A 15,884-nucleotide genomic window follows, 5' to 3' on the forward strand; every position below is an offset into this window, starting at 1 on the left:
TAAGATGGATTGATGGAAAGATGGATTTTATTATTGCTGCCAACACTTTGCCTCATTGCTCTAAGCTCTGCAGTCACACAACTCTTGCTGATCCTCAATTGTGTATGTTCTTATAAATCCACTGCTGCCCAGCCGTTCACCTCAAATTGCTCCGGGCTCAATAATGCCATCATTCAAACAGCTTTTTTCGTTATTAAGTCAAGTCTGTGACACTTTTTTCTTTCTTTTTTCTTTTTTTTTTTTTTACTTTGCCTCGCATCACATTTATCATTAAAATAATTAAAGAACATTCCCCCTTTCTTATAAGAACTTTTCTCAATGTCTTTATATCACCAACACTTTGCTATCTGTTTAAATTTCTTTTATGTTCCTTTGTCTCATGGCACATTTTCACAGGGTTACTTTGTTTTGGCATCCTTATTTCACCTTAACCATAAGCTTGAACTGGTACATGAGTATGTCAGTTTTTCATCCAATGATCTGTCTCAGTGTATAAAAATAGCTGAATAGTTTATCTGTGTCAGATGTGTTCGTTATGATCCCCGAAATAAACCTTGACTCAAAAGGATCAATAAAATATAAGCGGAACAAGTGATACGCTTTCAAGGAATTTATTGTTGTGCAACCATTTGAATTAGCTAAATGGGAGCCCTCTAACATAAATCAACCAAAAACGTGACAACCTGTAATTACCAATTCAAAGTTGACCAAAAGCAAAACATAAAAACCGAAGATTCTGCTGCCATCCATGGATGGATGGATGGATTGATGGATGGATGGAAGTTCCAATCCAGTTCTATGGAAGAACAGACCATGAACTCTCCTGGTTTTGTGTATTTGGAGAGTACTTTGTATCAATAGTTGACTTGAACAGACCAGTCCATTCCAACTCAAAACTGATTCAACTCGCGTTGTATTGGTTCCTACATGCTTTATCATCTAATCATAGACCTAGGATTGTATTTACTCTGGAGTTTTCCTTTAACTCAATGACCACAAACTACTTTTTAAGCCTAGCTCATGTTAAAGGAGCTGTATGTAAGAGCAATAATAAAACGAATCATAAAATGACCCCGATATGTCAACAGACATTTAAAAATCATGTTCATTTCAAATACTTATGTCACTGACAACAGCACTCAAGCCAGGATATTCCAGTTTAAAAAGAGGAGTTGCAGCCCTCAACTGATGTTTATGTTGTCATTTTTTGTTTTGGCCTGAAGCTCCACCCTCCACCTATCTCCCAATCACCAAGTCAGTATTGTTTCTGAAGCTCCACCCTCCACCTATCTCCCAATCACCAAGTCAGTATTGTTTCGGCATCCGGGTTGCCAGCTCGGCTCTAATTATCGCAGCCATGGCAGCCTACGTTCCTGCTGCATTCTGCAGCCTACCTGGCAACCTCTGGTCGGGGGGAGGAGGGGGAGGGAACACGCCGCTCAACAATATTTTGAAAGTGACTGCAGTACCAGTTTTGGCCATTTCTTACAGACGGCTCCTTTAACTCATGATGCTAACTAATGTTTCTTTACATTTGTTCTCATTAAATCTGTCCTCATTTCAGTTGTTTTGGTAACAACATCTGAAACAAGAACTTCCAAGGCCAAAATGAGTCCTACCAGAACTCCATCCCAGATCTTAGCCCAGCTAGGTGACTTAGGCAGAATAGCCCACACCAGCACTGGGCTGGACTTTCTTGAGTGGTGTGTATACATAGATATAGAGCAGATGCAGTTAATAGAGACAGTATAGTGTAAATAAGTATATTTATATAAATATATATATGGGCATGTGTGTACAAATATATAATAATATTCAACTATGTGTATGTATGTATGTATGTATAGGTATGTGTGTGAGTATAATAATAATAATAATAATAATAATAATAATAATAATAATAATAATAATAATAATAATACTGTTTTAGCAGTGTGAGTACAGTGTGTGAGTATTTATAAATACGGATTAAATGATTAGTGGGGTAGGATTAAATAAGTTTACACTTCTTCCTACTCCTTTTTTGCACATGTAAATTAAGATATCAAGTGTTAAAGGATGAAATTTTTTGTTTTCTTTTCTTTTCTTAACCTTATCTTGAAGTGTTGTTTTTTACATGTACAAAAATAAAATAAAATAAAATAAATCAAATCAAATCAGAGCTATGTGGTGTGTTGAGAGGGGGCGTGGTCTTGACAGTCCGCTTTAAATCCCCTGACTGACTCTCAGCCAATAGGAACGGAGAACGGCTGCAGGGGGCGGGGCGCATGCGCGCTGCTCAGGTTGTTTCCCTAACAACCGGTCTGAGAGACAAACATAAGTTTTCGCTGTAGAAACGTTTTGTAAGTAAAGCATGCCTGTGACACTCCTCATCTACTCACTACACACAATGTACTGTAAGTCGCTTTATTACTACGCCGTATTTGAATATAATAACTGTGTGGTTGCAAACATCATTCAGTAGCATCAGCTGTTTTGCTTTAAAACACGCTAAGCTAATTCGTTAGCAAGTGCAGCCTGATTCGCTAATAGTTGTAAGCCTGATAAAGACCGGTCATGTTTATTGTCCTCCTGTTGTGTGGGTTCTGGCAGTATTGCTATGGCAAGAAAAGGCTGTGTCTAGCGGGAATCACGGTGAAATATGTTTAGTCGCTAGCTGGAAGGAGCTAAGTGATGGAGCTAACCAGTCTGCAGGGTCGGGTTACAGCACTGTTATGTGCACCGCTGCAGCCTCCGTTCTCCTGATGGAACTTTCTCTGACTTTATAAGTACATTGATGTGAAAGTGTAATGCACACACGTTTTGTTGCAGGAGTCGGAATGGCTGGGACTGGAGAAGGGAACAAAGAAGAGGCCGACTTCAAGAGACTGGGCAGCTTCCCTCTCATCAGGGTAGGACAGCTCAACAACCAGGGGGCAGATCCATGTCAGGACTGGGGGGGACACCAACGTGATTTTAATTTTTAGCCAATATGCAACTCACACCATTGGTAAAGGCTCGCCAAAAAATACTGCACAGGGAATCATTTATTGTGCTTACCTTTCTTGTTTATTTGTCCTAAACAGCCAACAGTGTGTGTCATTGCTTACTTAACTGTTATATTCCTAAATCATAATTTTAAGGGTTTTGGGCATGTAGTGTCTACTCATCTCAAATTCTTCTCACCATCTTCCTTTTATCCTATGGGACTACTTTATGCACGATCAATTGATATATGGATGAAATATGGAGCCCTAAACAAGTTGTTTAAACTAACTGATCCCCAAATCAATTAGGGCACCAAACAGCCTGTAACAAATCAAACCTTGGACGAGCCCCACTTGTCACGAACCGGGCCGCACGGCCATGACAAAGAGGGAGACGCAACACAAGGAAAGCCAATCAAAAATGTTTTTTATTAAATAATACCAAATAATAAACCTAAAAGAAGAACCTTAATTAAGTGTGACGTGTGTAGTCAGTAGATCAGTGGTGTAAGTGAGTGCATGCGGGAAACAATGTGGGTGTATGTGTGTAAGGTGTAAAACTAAAGCAAACCCAAACCACAAACAAAATGCTGCATCAGGGATGAGAGAGAGGGGAGAAGTGAGCAGCCAGAGCTTTTTAAAGGCTCATTGAGCACAGGTGCTGCCACTTCTCTGATGACCCTCAGCCCCTCCCACTGCCACCTGCAAGGGAGAAGACCAGCCACAAGGCAGGAAGGCAAAGAGGGTCGTCACAATGTTTTAATACAGTTACGGTGGTAAACAGTTCTAAAAAAAAAAAAAGGACCCATTGCTTTCATTCTGTACACCTCAAAATGCACCGTGGATGTATTATTTTTTTAGAAATATATTTGTAATAAATATTCTACATATTCAACCTTTAAGTCTGAAAATACATTTGTTCAGTTTTGAATAATTTAGGGTATTTTTATTGGGGGGGACAATTCATGTTTTTCAGAAATTGTCGGGGACATGTCCCCCCCGTCCCCCCCGGATCTGCACCCATGTCAACAACCACCCAAGTGCATTTACTGACGTTATTGGCAATAGTTCTGATATGATGTATGACCACGTTGAAAACTGTGTGTATTCTGAATGAATTACATTTTGCATAAAGCTCTATACGCTTGTGAATATTTATACTGTATCAACTTTTTGTAATTGTAGGATTTTCTGTTTAATATTAAAAAAAACAACAACATTGTTGTGGCCACTCACTAGCAGGACACTGTGTAGTTTCAGTGGGTTAGAATTCACAAGAATCTAGCCGTTATTAACGATGATAATGACTTTTCAGTTAGTGTTCTGTTACTGTTGGGTCCCGGTGTCGTGCCAAAAAGTGATTGCCTGCCAGAATCTGATTTCTCCCCTGAAAATGGGTCTTTTTACCTGCCAAAAATTGATTGAAGGCCAAATACAGTTAATGAAAGGTTGTTTCTACCTGAATATGATTTGATCTCATTCTTGAACTTCATAATATAAACACTAGAGCTCACAGGATTGCTTTTACTCTTTTAAAGGACCATTACAACACAAAATAGGCATTTTCACCTGCCAAAAATTGATTGAAGGCCAAATACAGTTAATGAAAAGTTGTTTCTGCCTAAATATGACTTGATCTCATTCTTGAGCTTCATAATCTGAAAATCTGACATTTTAGCGCTATCGCTCAACGGGTTGCCGTGCACGCTCCCGCGGCCAGAAATCAGAAGAAATCCGATTCTGGCAGGCAATCACTTTTTGGGACAACACCGGCAGTTGAAAGGAGAGAAAAAGAGTTCATCAGCTCTTTTGTTCCCAAACTCCTACAACATCTTCATAACTTCATGAACTGGTGCATTTCATAGCTGAAATCAGTGTGACTAAAGTGTGAACAGTTCAGTTGCAAGCATATTTATGTCAACTTTATCCAAGTGAAACTTAGATATTTCAACAAATAATATAGTAATTAGACTAATGATCTTTTGTGTAATTAAGGCACAGGACAAGACAGGACTCTTAAATCGTTTTTTTTTTTTTAAATTTGTACAAATCTCAATTTTTCTTTCTTGATTACCATTAAGAACACAGGAGCTACAAAACAGATATTGATAACAAAAATATGAGAAATGCACATCAGCACCACAAAAAAAAGCATATCATCAGTGAAGACACTAACTTACAGTTTTGGATGGATGCTAAAGTGATGTACGTCTGTAGGTAGCAAGGGAGAACACCAAGAATAGCTTTGTAGATTAATTTATGCCAGTGTCTGAAGTCAGAGGACAAAGCAGTCCGTATGACTCCCACATATTCTACTTTATGTTCACTTTATGTTCTATAATGGCATAGATACAGCAAGCACAGGCTCCATTCGGCTATGGGAGAGTGATTCCCAAGTAATTTCGAGGTCACACTGGTGTTTCTGGCAACATTTACAATGTTATTTGAGCCACTCCAGGAGTATTTGCGCTGTTGGCTTGAAGCTTTCGTATTTAGTCTGCATTACTACCAATTTAAGTTTACAGTGGAAATTTCAACATTTTTATGTGACGTTTGAAAAATGGAACATTATTCAAAAGTCAGTAGATTATTGTCTTAAATAATTATGATTTCAACCGTGACCAATATCATGATTACCTTGGCAGTTTTGCAATAATCAAGCACCCCTGGCCTGGTGACTCAGTTTGACCCAGAAGAGCAATAAACCCCAGATTTTCTAAGCAAATCAATGTAGCTACATTGTTTCCTATCAACGTTCAACTGCAACATTTGCATTCACTGTAACTGGGTTCTGCAGGGGGATCCGAATTTTTCAGTTTTTCAATGTCGAGTTGTTTCAATGCTGTTACATTTCTAAAAAACAAAAAAAAAACATTAATGTTGATGTATCCTTACATTACAAGAATCATTAGTTGGTTTTTGTTTACATGCTCGTGTTTATCTGTATATACTGAGCAACATTAGGTGCATAGTATACACCTGTTGTTACTGAGTAGGTGGAAAATACTAGCTGTCTTACCTGTTAATAGTAATTTTTTTAATTTGTTAAATATAAGTGTATATTTTAGTTTTTATGTTAATGCTATTGTATGTTTTTATTTTTAATTTTCATTTTAAACTTGTTACTTCATTGCTGCTATGACTATTCAATTTTTCCCATAGGGATTGATATTAATTATCAGTGATGAATATTAATACATTTATTCTGAGCTCAACTACTGAGTAACAGTGAGTTTGCATGTTGCCTGTTACCAGGTAACACATGACGTCTTTTGTGACTGAAAATTTACATACAACTATTTAATCTTAAAATTTCTCTCATAAGTCACTTTTACCATCTTTAGTATGCGTTGTATGTGAGTGGTCTAATCGCATACCTGCATATAATACTGAAGTAGAAGAAGCAGAATGAAGGTTCTTACAATTTGTTTGTCCTCAGCACACAGACATGGCCGAGGAAATGAGGGTTGAGACCGTGGACCTGTGTGTAACGGCCTGTGAAATGTTTGCCACCAACAACGAGGTGTGTGTTTTAAGCTATATCAGCCTTGTTTTTATGCGGTCCCTCATCAATTAAAATGTGACTCCAGGATTAGGATTAAAATGACCTTCCAAAAAATTCCTTGTCATAGCTATTTTAAAGTGCCTGAATACACTTTAATGTTACTCTCACTTTTTCCACCCTTCATCTCTCAGAGTGCAGCAAAGATGATCAAGGAGTCCATGGACAAGAAATACGGCAGCTCCTGGCACGTGGTGATTGGTGAAGCATTTGGCTTTGAGATCACACATGAAGTGAAGAACCTGCTCTACATGTTCTTTGGAGGGACGCTGGCAGTGTGTGTGTGGAAGTGCTCGTAGCATCTAGTCACCGTGCCTCCTGCCTGCTGACATGGTCACTTGGCTGGGAATGAAGACCAGCTACCAGCCAGAGGCTGGTCAGACTTTGGTTGTGGCAAGTTACCAGCCATTTGGCAGATTATATTATTGATCTGCTTCAAAACAGTTGGAGGGACAATATTTAAAAAAGGGAGTTTGGAGAGTGACAGTCACCTTGTCTGGTAGGCATAAAATATCTTCTTGCCTTCTTTGCCTCTCTTCTTTTGTTTTGTTTTGTTTTGTTTTTAATTCTCCATCTGTCCTATTTTTGAACGTTTTGCTGAACGTAAGTGAGGGTGCACATGCAATTTAATTCAACCTTTACAAAATTTGCAGCTAGCCAGGGTCTCCAAAGTCCTTTATCCTCACTCTTCTTCAGGGAGTCTGTGTGCACATTAGTGAGTTTACACGTGTGTGTGCTGGACACACACCGTTTTTGAAAATAACCACACGTTGTCACCTTCCTCAGCAATCTTAGCAGAACTTCTTCCGTCCATGTCATCTTGAACTTTTTCACATGTGTTTTACTCTCTCCAACGGCACTAGTCTTTCAATTAAATTTGTAATATTTTTTATGTGTACATACTTTTTATGCAACTTGAAAAACTTGTTTTTAGAGATGCAGTGTTATCTTCTTACAAGTCAGGGCTCAGAGTCTCCTGAGCAAAACAATAATCCTGATTCACCTTTTCTCCTTGTAAAGCTGTTTGTATTAAACACTACTAATATTGCCCTGCTGGGTGACAATATAGCAATGTGATCGTTTCATGTTGGTGCAAGAATTCATGATCCAGTGGAGTGGATCATCACATGTGAACTGACCCAATTGTAAATAAACTGAAATGTGGTCAAATTTGAAGTTAAACTCATTTTCCTTTGTTCTTTTTATTGTTTATTATCAAGTGATGCTTCAAAATCATATGTTATGCATTTAAAGCAATCCAGTTAAAGTCAAATTCATGATGAGGATTTGTAAAACCTCAGTGCAAGTTGTCTTTGAATAACATCCAACAGATAAATAGTTGTCTTAGAGCCAGATATTTGTTTCACGTGTCAATAAATCTTTAAGTTTTTGATATAAAAGAACATTTTTTCCCACACAAGACTAATATACTAATATCTTGCTTTACTGTTGCGTTTTAAAATTGGAAACTATACATTAGTCGCGTTTCCATTACTTTTAGATTTGCGCAAAACCTAAATATTGAAAAAGAAAACCGGCAATCATTTATAAAAAAATAAAAAAACAACTCCCAAGTTTTGCAAATACCTTTTTACGCTTTCGCAAGGTGGGTTTTGGAGGCAATTCGATAATACATCTTATTACAAAAGAGTAATGGATACAGTTATTTCATATTTTCACTACAGCGCTGGGCGTCAACCAACCTGAAGTCATCAAAATCTAGTTTCCAGCTTTTTTTGGCCACAGGTGTTAAGGATGAATGGAGAGGACAATACAATGTAGTAGTGCTATTATACCTCATCATCATGCATTAGGCCTACATAAAAACTTTGATCATCTGCTGTCTGTATCATGGCTATTTTCCCAACAGTGTTGAGAAAGACTAAAGATGTTCTTCAAAGTTGAGATTTTCTTTTTCGTTGTTTTGAATGGAGGTCTCACAGGACGAGATACTGAGAGTTACACTCATACAGAGACAAATACCGCTCAATGGAAACACGACCCCACGCAGCACTACCTAATCGGAAATTTGAGTTTCACCATTCTTTTGCAAATAATCTCTCCTGGAGTAAGTTATGTTGAAAAGCTGGAGCTTTACAATTTGAATGTTTCTTCTAAGAGACATTTATAAGAAAAAAAAAAAGGTTTTGAAATTTACAAATGTGTTCATAGAGAACAAGAAGTGCGCTAAACTGGTTTTGTTCAGTGGTGTCTGGGGGCTTATTATGAAGTTATTGAAATCTCTGTTAAATGCATTGCTATACCTTTAAGAAATTAAAGGTGAAAAACATATTATTGGTACTAATGTTAGTTGTTTTATATAGCCTGTGGTTGGTACCACCTTACACTGATGTACGTTGGTACACGAATAAAAGATGAGGAAAATTTAAGAACGACTTCCAGCATGTTGCTCTGAGACGTGAAATCCCTTAGTTCGGTCACGCTTACTGTATTGCCTATTGACAAGCAGCGGACCATTCTGGCTGTCATTCAAAGTAATAATGTGCAACCACCAGCAAGTTAAATCTGTGAACAAAAGATACACTTGCCTTAAGAGTAAATATGCAGGGATGGACTAAAGAAAAAGTTATTAAGTGTACAGTTTTTAGGAGCTAACAGAAAGATGTGGCATATTTGAGAGGCATCATGAATTGCTCTTCAAAGAGCAGAGGCTGTTGTGACCCAGCAGTGGAGGCACAAAGGTCGCTATTATTGACAGATCAGCACAATCTGCCAACATTCTGCCTCAGCATTCGTGTATAAAAGGCAACATGACCCCACATCAGGTTAGCCTCGATTCTCAACTCACAAATTCAACTCTTCCCCTTTCAAAATCTGTACACAGGTCTCGCTTCTCATCCCAGTTTTGATCATATTCCAAACAAAGTGCTTACATGGCATGTATCCAATGCATTCATGTTCATGTACTCAAGCGCCTGACTACGCGGTGTTGCATGTAATTTATCATCATCAAAGCCACGATATGTTTTACCAGTAAGGCTTTTGAGACATTTTTCACATGTATATTTAGTGTCAGCATCTTTATTTCAGTAGTCATTTACAAGGAATCTCCCATGAGTTTTAAAACTTTTATTAACCGTTAACTGTCTCCCTGTTGTGACATCTTAGTGCCACAATACTTATTGTAAATTATCTTTCATCAGTGCATCTTCTACCTCGGTCACAGTTAAAATGTAAATATTTCAGGTTTTTTTTTTACCCATAACGATGCCCTTCACAGGAGGACTACTCTACAGTATGCATACTGGGACTCAAACACATACTTGTTTGGGACTTTTGTTCCTGTTATTTTTAATAGATTGTCTTTGCAAAGGTATCAAAATCTTAGAGAGGCAAATGCAAAAAGTAAATAATCTGTCAGATTCAGAATTGGTACTAAAAGACTGTAATTTATTTGAAGAACTAGAACCAACTAGGTGGAGCTATTGAAATCTGCATGGGTGATTATGAAAACACCATGGTTGGCTTTAAAAACAAACCTCTTTTTTTTGGCCAAAAAGCACAGTGTCATAAACATATCTACATGTTTGAGTCCTTTATCAAAAATACGGTGATTTTGACTTTGTCGTAGATTGTCTCAGCATTTCCAGTTGAGATAATTGGTATGTGTTTGTGGGTCAAGCACACACATGTTGAAAGTGAGAAATTTGACCATTTCATGAAAAATATTAGTTCATTTTTAAATTGATGCCTTCAATATATCAAAAATAAAAAAAGCAGCTGCAAAAAGCTCGAAAAGTAACAGGTACAAAAACAAAACAGCTTATGGAACATCTCGCTATGATAAGCTTAAATGGTAACAGTTAAGTAACATGAAAAAGAGCATCTTGGAGGTTTTCTAAGAGGTAAAGATGAGCGGAGATGCCATTTGTGAGAATCTACATACATATTATTTTATAGTTTTAAGATAATGTTTCTATGCAGAAAATTGTGAAGACTCATCTACAATACAGTAGCATTATCAAAGTATTCACAGAATTTGATGAGATGTGTGTCAAAAATCAGTATAGCATGGCCGTGGTCTTCAGGTTATAATTAGATTAGATTAGATTAGATTGTCCTTTATTCATCCCTCAGTGGGGAAATTCGCCTTGAGTAGCAGCAGTACACACAACACACAATTATGGCCCTTTTTGTCTCGCCTCCACCCGCTTTGTCCTCGTTTGTTTTTGGACACCCAGGTGGTGAGAAGTGGGCGGGTTGGAGCGAAGCTGCTGTGACGTATTTGATTGTGTGATCTAAACAGAGAAGACAACACTAAAGATGTAGAACCTGGAGGAGATGATATATGTGCTGTCTGGGTCTGTGGCTTGTGTTCGATATCAAGTTAAAAAATTAGAGTGAAAGAAGCTTCAAGCGGCAACGTCTTTTTTTTTAAATTTTGTTCGTCGGCGCTGATGAGAGCCTGAATTATGGTTCCGCACTAAATCGACGGCGTAGCCTACGGCATATGGTGCGCGTTGCCGCGTACCTTACACCGTAGGCTCTGCGTTGGTGTAACGTGGAACCATAAATCAGCGTTCAGCTGGAGCCTTCAGCTATGAAGTGACCGAGTGCCTTGTAGATCTGGTCGTTCCTTATCGCCCGTCTAGATCCCTTTTTAATTCTCTCCTCAGCACCAGGTTTATGAACATCTGCACCTCAGAGTTGGATCACGAAACAGACTTTTGCGCTGCCATTGCCTGTCGGATAAAATGAAGAAGCCTCGGGCTGCTCTCCTACTGACTCCCGCTTCCTGATTCAAACGTCTGACGGCCCCGCCGCCCCGGGCAATCGGTGGCGTGTATTGTGATGATGTCAGATACAGGGCCGACTCAACACGCTCAGAACCTCGGCAGTACAGGTACAGAAAAAGTATCTACTTGGCACGCCTCCACCCGTCTCGGCCCGTAGTGGAAAAGCGCAAGACGGGGCGTGGCGAGTAGAAGCGCGCTGAGTAGGTACTAATGGAAAAGTGCCATTAAGGGTCTTACACTGCATCTCACTGCAATAACAACAGGTGTGACTCTAATGGAAAGGTCTGCATGCAATCAGGAACACATCTGGGAGTCACTTTCTATGGACAGTCTGCGATGCCATCCAGAAATCCAGCTTACATTTCTGTAATGCAAAGCTTTGGGCCGAAGCTAATTTAAAATGGACTGAGACTGAGTGGAAATCTGTCCTGTGGTATTATTTTCAGAAAGTATGGACACTGCATCCCCCGGATTATTGAAGAGAGGGACCACACTGTTCGTCATCAGCACTCGGTAAGGTATAGGTTTCAGATCAACAAATGCTTTCATCCAAACAGTTTTTTCTTCAGTTAAAGGCCTTGTATTTTTCAATAATACAATGCTAAAACACATCTATGACAAAACCAAGGAGTCATGGGAGAAGAGCCAAGGTGGTAAACTGGCATGCTTGCAGTCCAGTACTTTCACTGCAGAAAATATTTGCCAATATTAGGAATTAAAAATACAATAAAGGCAGCCCAGGACTGCTAAAGAGCTCATAATATTAGATCAGATGTGAACAATGTCTCCATTCCCTTAAAGACTCCTCAGTTTCCTCACGTATAAGGACTGTTGTTAAAAGAAGAGGAGATGCTACACGGCCGTAAGCATCAACTTGTCCCCACTGTTTTGTATTATGACCTCAAATGCTCTTTTTTTCCTAGTTTGAACATTTGATGTTTTTTTTATGTTCCATTTTGAATAAATTATGAATTTATGAGATTTTATGGGGGGTGGTAGCCTAGTATTTACAGAGGGGGGGCTGGGGTCTAGAGGACCCAGGTTCAAGCCCCTGGATTGCAACCGAGGGGCCCTGAGCAAGGCCCTTAACCCTTACTGCTCCCCGGGCGCCGTGCAAATGGCAGATTACTGCTCCTAGTTTGACTAGAAATGGGTTAAATGAGAGAATACATTTCCCCATTGTGTTTTTTACATTTTACAGTGTCCCAAATCTTTTTTTTTCTTTTAAAAAAATAAATTGGGGTCATAATTAAATGTCCCCTTTATACAAACAAATTATTAAATGGATTTATGTTTTTTAGAGAGAAATATTTTGAACCAGGATTAATTCAAATAGATACTGAAAGTTGGCAGCCTCTTTTTCCAAACAGCATGTGAAGGACAGCGACAAACAAATAAAGTGCAGAAAATATTGGCTCAAATGCAAATTGGATCAAAATCAGGTTCCTCGCCTGACTTTTATGTGTGACTCCACCATCAAACGCACGATTAAGAGTAAATGGTTGTGACCTCATTTTTCTATGTAAACAAATGGACGCGATGACTCGATACCAACATAATGCAATAACAGCTTTCACCCGGATTTACCTGGTTGACCTATTTCATGTGAAGAACTCTGTACATCCAGCAATTACAGTAACAGCACTAGGATTAATCCGGTGAATAGTGTGCCAGTAAACATGCTTCAGTCACAAGAGACACATCATCTATTATTTACCTCAGACACTCTTTATATATCTCGTCCCTCCGCTTGTGTCTGCTCCATATTGTTAAATATTCATATCTAAGAGCCACAAAGTCACTAAAGACTGTTAGTTTGTTTTGTGGCAGCATCGAAAAGCTTTCTTGCAAGAGCATCTTTAGGGCTTTCACTGAATTTGCCGACAAATTTCCACCAAGGGAAATTAAACTGGATTACGCGAGTAAGCATTGTCACCTCACATCAAGAAAATAAACATGAACATTCCAGCACGGGCAGGTGTGGGGCTTATTTGTTCACCCCGTGTCTGGGTTTTCTTCAGGTATTCTGGTTTCCTACCCTGATCCAAATGTTTGCATGTTAGGTTGATTGGGGATTCTATATTTAAGGAGTCAGGGTTAGCATGCATGATAGTTTCTGTCAACTGTCCTCATGCAGCTATGTGGTGGACTAAATGCAATATATTAATTGAGTTTACTGCAAAATAGGCCAACAGTATATGTGAAGTTAACATGCTACAATAGCTCAATCTTCTGGAGAAAAAATACCCAGCCAATGTTTTTATGTTAGGCCAATCTGATATAGATTGGATGAAAAATAACAACACATTCTCCCATTTGGTTCCTTGTTGGACCCATGTAATTCGCTTGCACTGGTTATGCTCAGGTACACGGATGATGGATAGGTATGGGCTCATCTGGGTCCCATTTGTGCTAACCACATGACCCCAAGTGGGAAATTCACATGGGGCCAATATGGAGCCAGACAATGACAATGATATATAGACGAGGGCCCATTTTTCAGCCCATTTATCCCCACCGGGACACAACATACACATTTTGGCTGGATCAGTGAACAGGAGTTACAACATATTCAGCAGACTTATTTCAACCACAAGTTCACCTTGATATCTTTGGCATCTAAATAATCCTCTACATTATGTTTTTAAGCTAATACAGTTCATCTGCATGTTAGAGTTTTAGAGTTTTACAGGTTTGGGTATTCTGGGCTTTTGTTGAAAACAGCAGCATGCATTGCCTGGAGGAAATGATGATTGGTTTGAAATTTTAAAAAAGGAGCGAAAGACTAAAAAAATCCAAATTTGAGGGAAAATGCATGGTTGGTTAATAATTGAATTAAAAAAAAGAAAGAAAGAATATATGCATCCCCATGATCCTTCACAGGATAAAACGGGTATAGGAAAGGGATGGATGGAATATATACACACACTGACCACTTCATCAGTTACACTTGGTATACCTAATAAAGTCATGAGTGTATGTATATACAGTAAATACACTTTATTAGGCGTAAGTGTACTTAATGAAATGGCTGGGGAATTTTCATAAAGTTACATTTAAAAAGGACATAATGATGAATGGGTCTGAAAAATGGATGGCAACTGTCAAATGTTTCATCTATGTTGTTACGGCATCAGTCTATGTAAATACAGTATGGCTGTTATCTATATAGAGCTATTGAATATTATTTCTCTAATTGCTGAGGTTTGACTTCACATTCTGCCTAATATGAAGCATGTCTCTGATGCTTTATGATGAGGCACATCAGCTCAGTGCTGTATCTTAGCAACCTCCTTACCAGCCCTGATGACGAGTGGAGTTTTAGAGCATCCCTGAGCGTGTGTATTATTGACACACTCAGGAGGTGGGAAAAAAAGAAAAGAAAAGAAGAAACAATGAGTGATGGATGACTCAGAATTCAGTTGGTGGTGCTGAAAAAAACAAAACATTTCAAAGCAGAGTACGTAGATTTTTTTAGTGTCCACAGATTGAAAATTAATATATTTTAGGAGCTGTTCAAAGATATAAAGAGTGTGAGGATGAAAAGCTAAGAGAGGATCGTGCTGAATAGCCAAGAGGTAAAAGCGTGTGGGCATCAGAGGACAGCAGAAAGTAGAGGGAGTGATGATTCTTTCATCTGAAATTCAATAGTGGGCTTTCTTCTTTTTTAAATATAGAGTTGTGAAACACAATCTTTCATTTCTGTGTGTTTTTTCTAAGCGTGCGCATGAGGCAGCCCCCGTTTTGACCATCAGTTGCTGCAGTTGTGCCTTTTCACGGCTCAAACACATCATTGTTGCCGTAAACATCAAGGGACACTGTAACTTCAATTCAACTGAATTCAGTTAAATTCAATTTAGTTTTATTAATACTCCATTAATTAGTCATTCATAAATGTATATACATTAGATTTTTTTTCTTTAGATTTTTACATCATTGTTGCGGTAAGTCACCAAAGATTCATTGTAAAAATTTGCATCAGCATACCAGGAGAAGAGGATGGTGAAGTAAAGTTGCATAAATAGATGAGTGTCTGAGCACATGTGGATCAAATCTCAACTAGCTCATTTATAATAGATCAATAGGGGACAGAGATGGAGCGTGTCTCTGATCTACTCTCTGCATCAGACAAAAGTAGTTAACAATAAGTGGATGACCAAGAAGATTTAAAGCAGTGGCGACCCACAGTTGAATGGCTTCCAAAACACCCACATAGATGGATTTTTCTGGCAGGCAAAAGATCAGCAACTAGAGTCAAATATTTCAACTGCTGTGATTAACAGGAAAGTCAGAATAAAGATTTGAAAATTACTGATCTGTGAATGTTTACAAAATATTTATTTTTCACCCTTTGACATTAGTAATTCCTCCAAATACTAAAGCACAAACTGGTTGTTTACTGAATATAATGCAGGTTTGAGGCTCTTACTAGCTTCACTTTTTAAATCCGTGGTTAGTTACATCTACATGTTTTCATAAGTTTATGGTTTAAACACATTGGTTTAATAGATGTTTATGCGGTACCTTTATCGTGCCAACAATTTTATCATGTCTTGATTTTCCTACAAATTTAATAGACAAAACACTAAGAGAACTTGC

The 15,884-nt window shown here is 38.4% G+C and overlaps 1 protein-coding gene across 2 annotated transcripts; it reads left to right on the top strand.

The window, feature by feature from the left end:
- Positions 1 to 2,261: 2,261 nt before the first annotated feature.
- On the top strand, positions 2,262 to 7,890 carry LOC133452237 (dynein axonemal light chain 4-like). Of its 2 annotated transcripts, none has more exons than XM_061731459.1 (4): positions 2,262 to 2,342; positions 2,812 to 2,891; positions 6,406 to 6,489; positions 6,663 to 7,890. In XM_061731459.1, exons 2-4 carry the CDS (start codon positions 2,820 to 2,822, stop codon positions 6,825 to 6,827), a joined length of 321 nt encoding a protein of 106 aa, XP_061587443.1. In that variant the 5' UTR covers positions 2,262 to 2,342; positions 2,812 to 2,819; the 3' UTR covers positions 6,828 to 7,890. The 2 variants fall into 2 exon arrangements, with proteins under 2 accessions (XP_061587443.1, XP_061587450.1); XM_061731466.1 differs by having other exon boundaries at positions 2,291 to 2,396.
- The last annotated feature ends 7,994 nt before the right edge of the window (positions 7,891 to 15,884 follow it).

Source organism: Cololabis saira, chromosome 1 (genome assembly GCF_033807715.1).
Source record: "Cololabis saira isolate AMF1-May2022 chromosome 1, fColSai1.1, whole genome shotgun sequence".
NCBI classification, from domain to species: domain Eukaryota; kingdom Metazoa; phylum Chordata; class Actinopteri; order Beloniformes; family Belonidae; genus Cololabis; species Cololabis saira.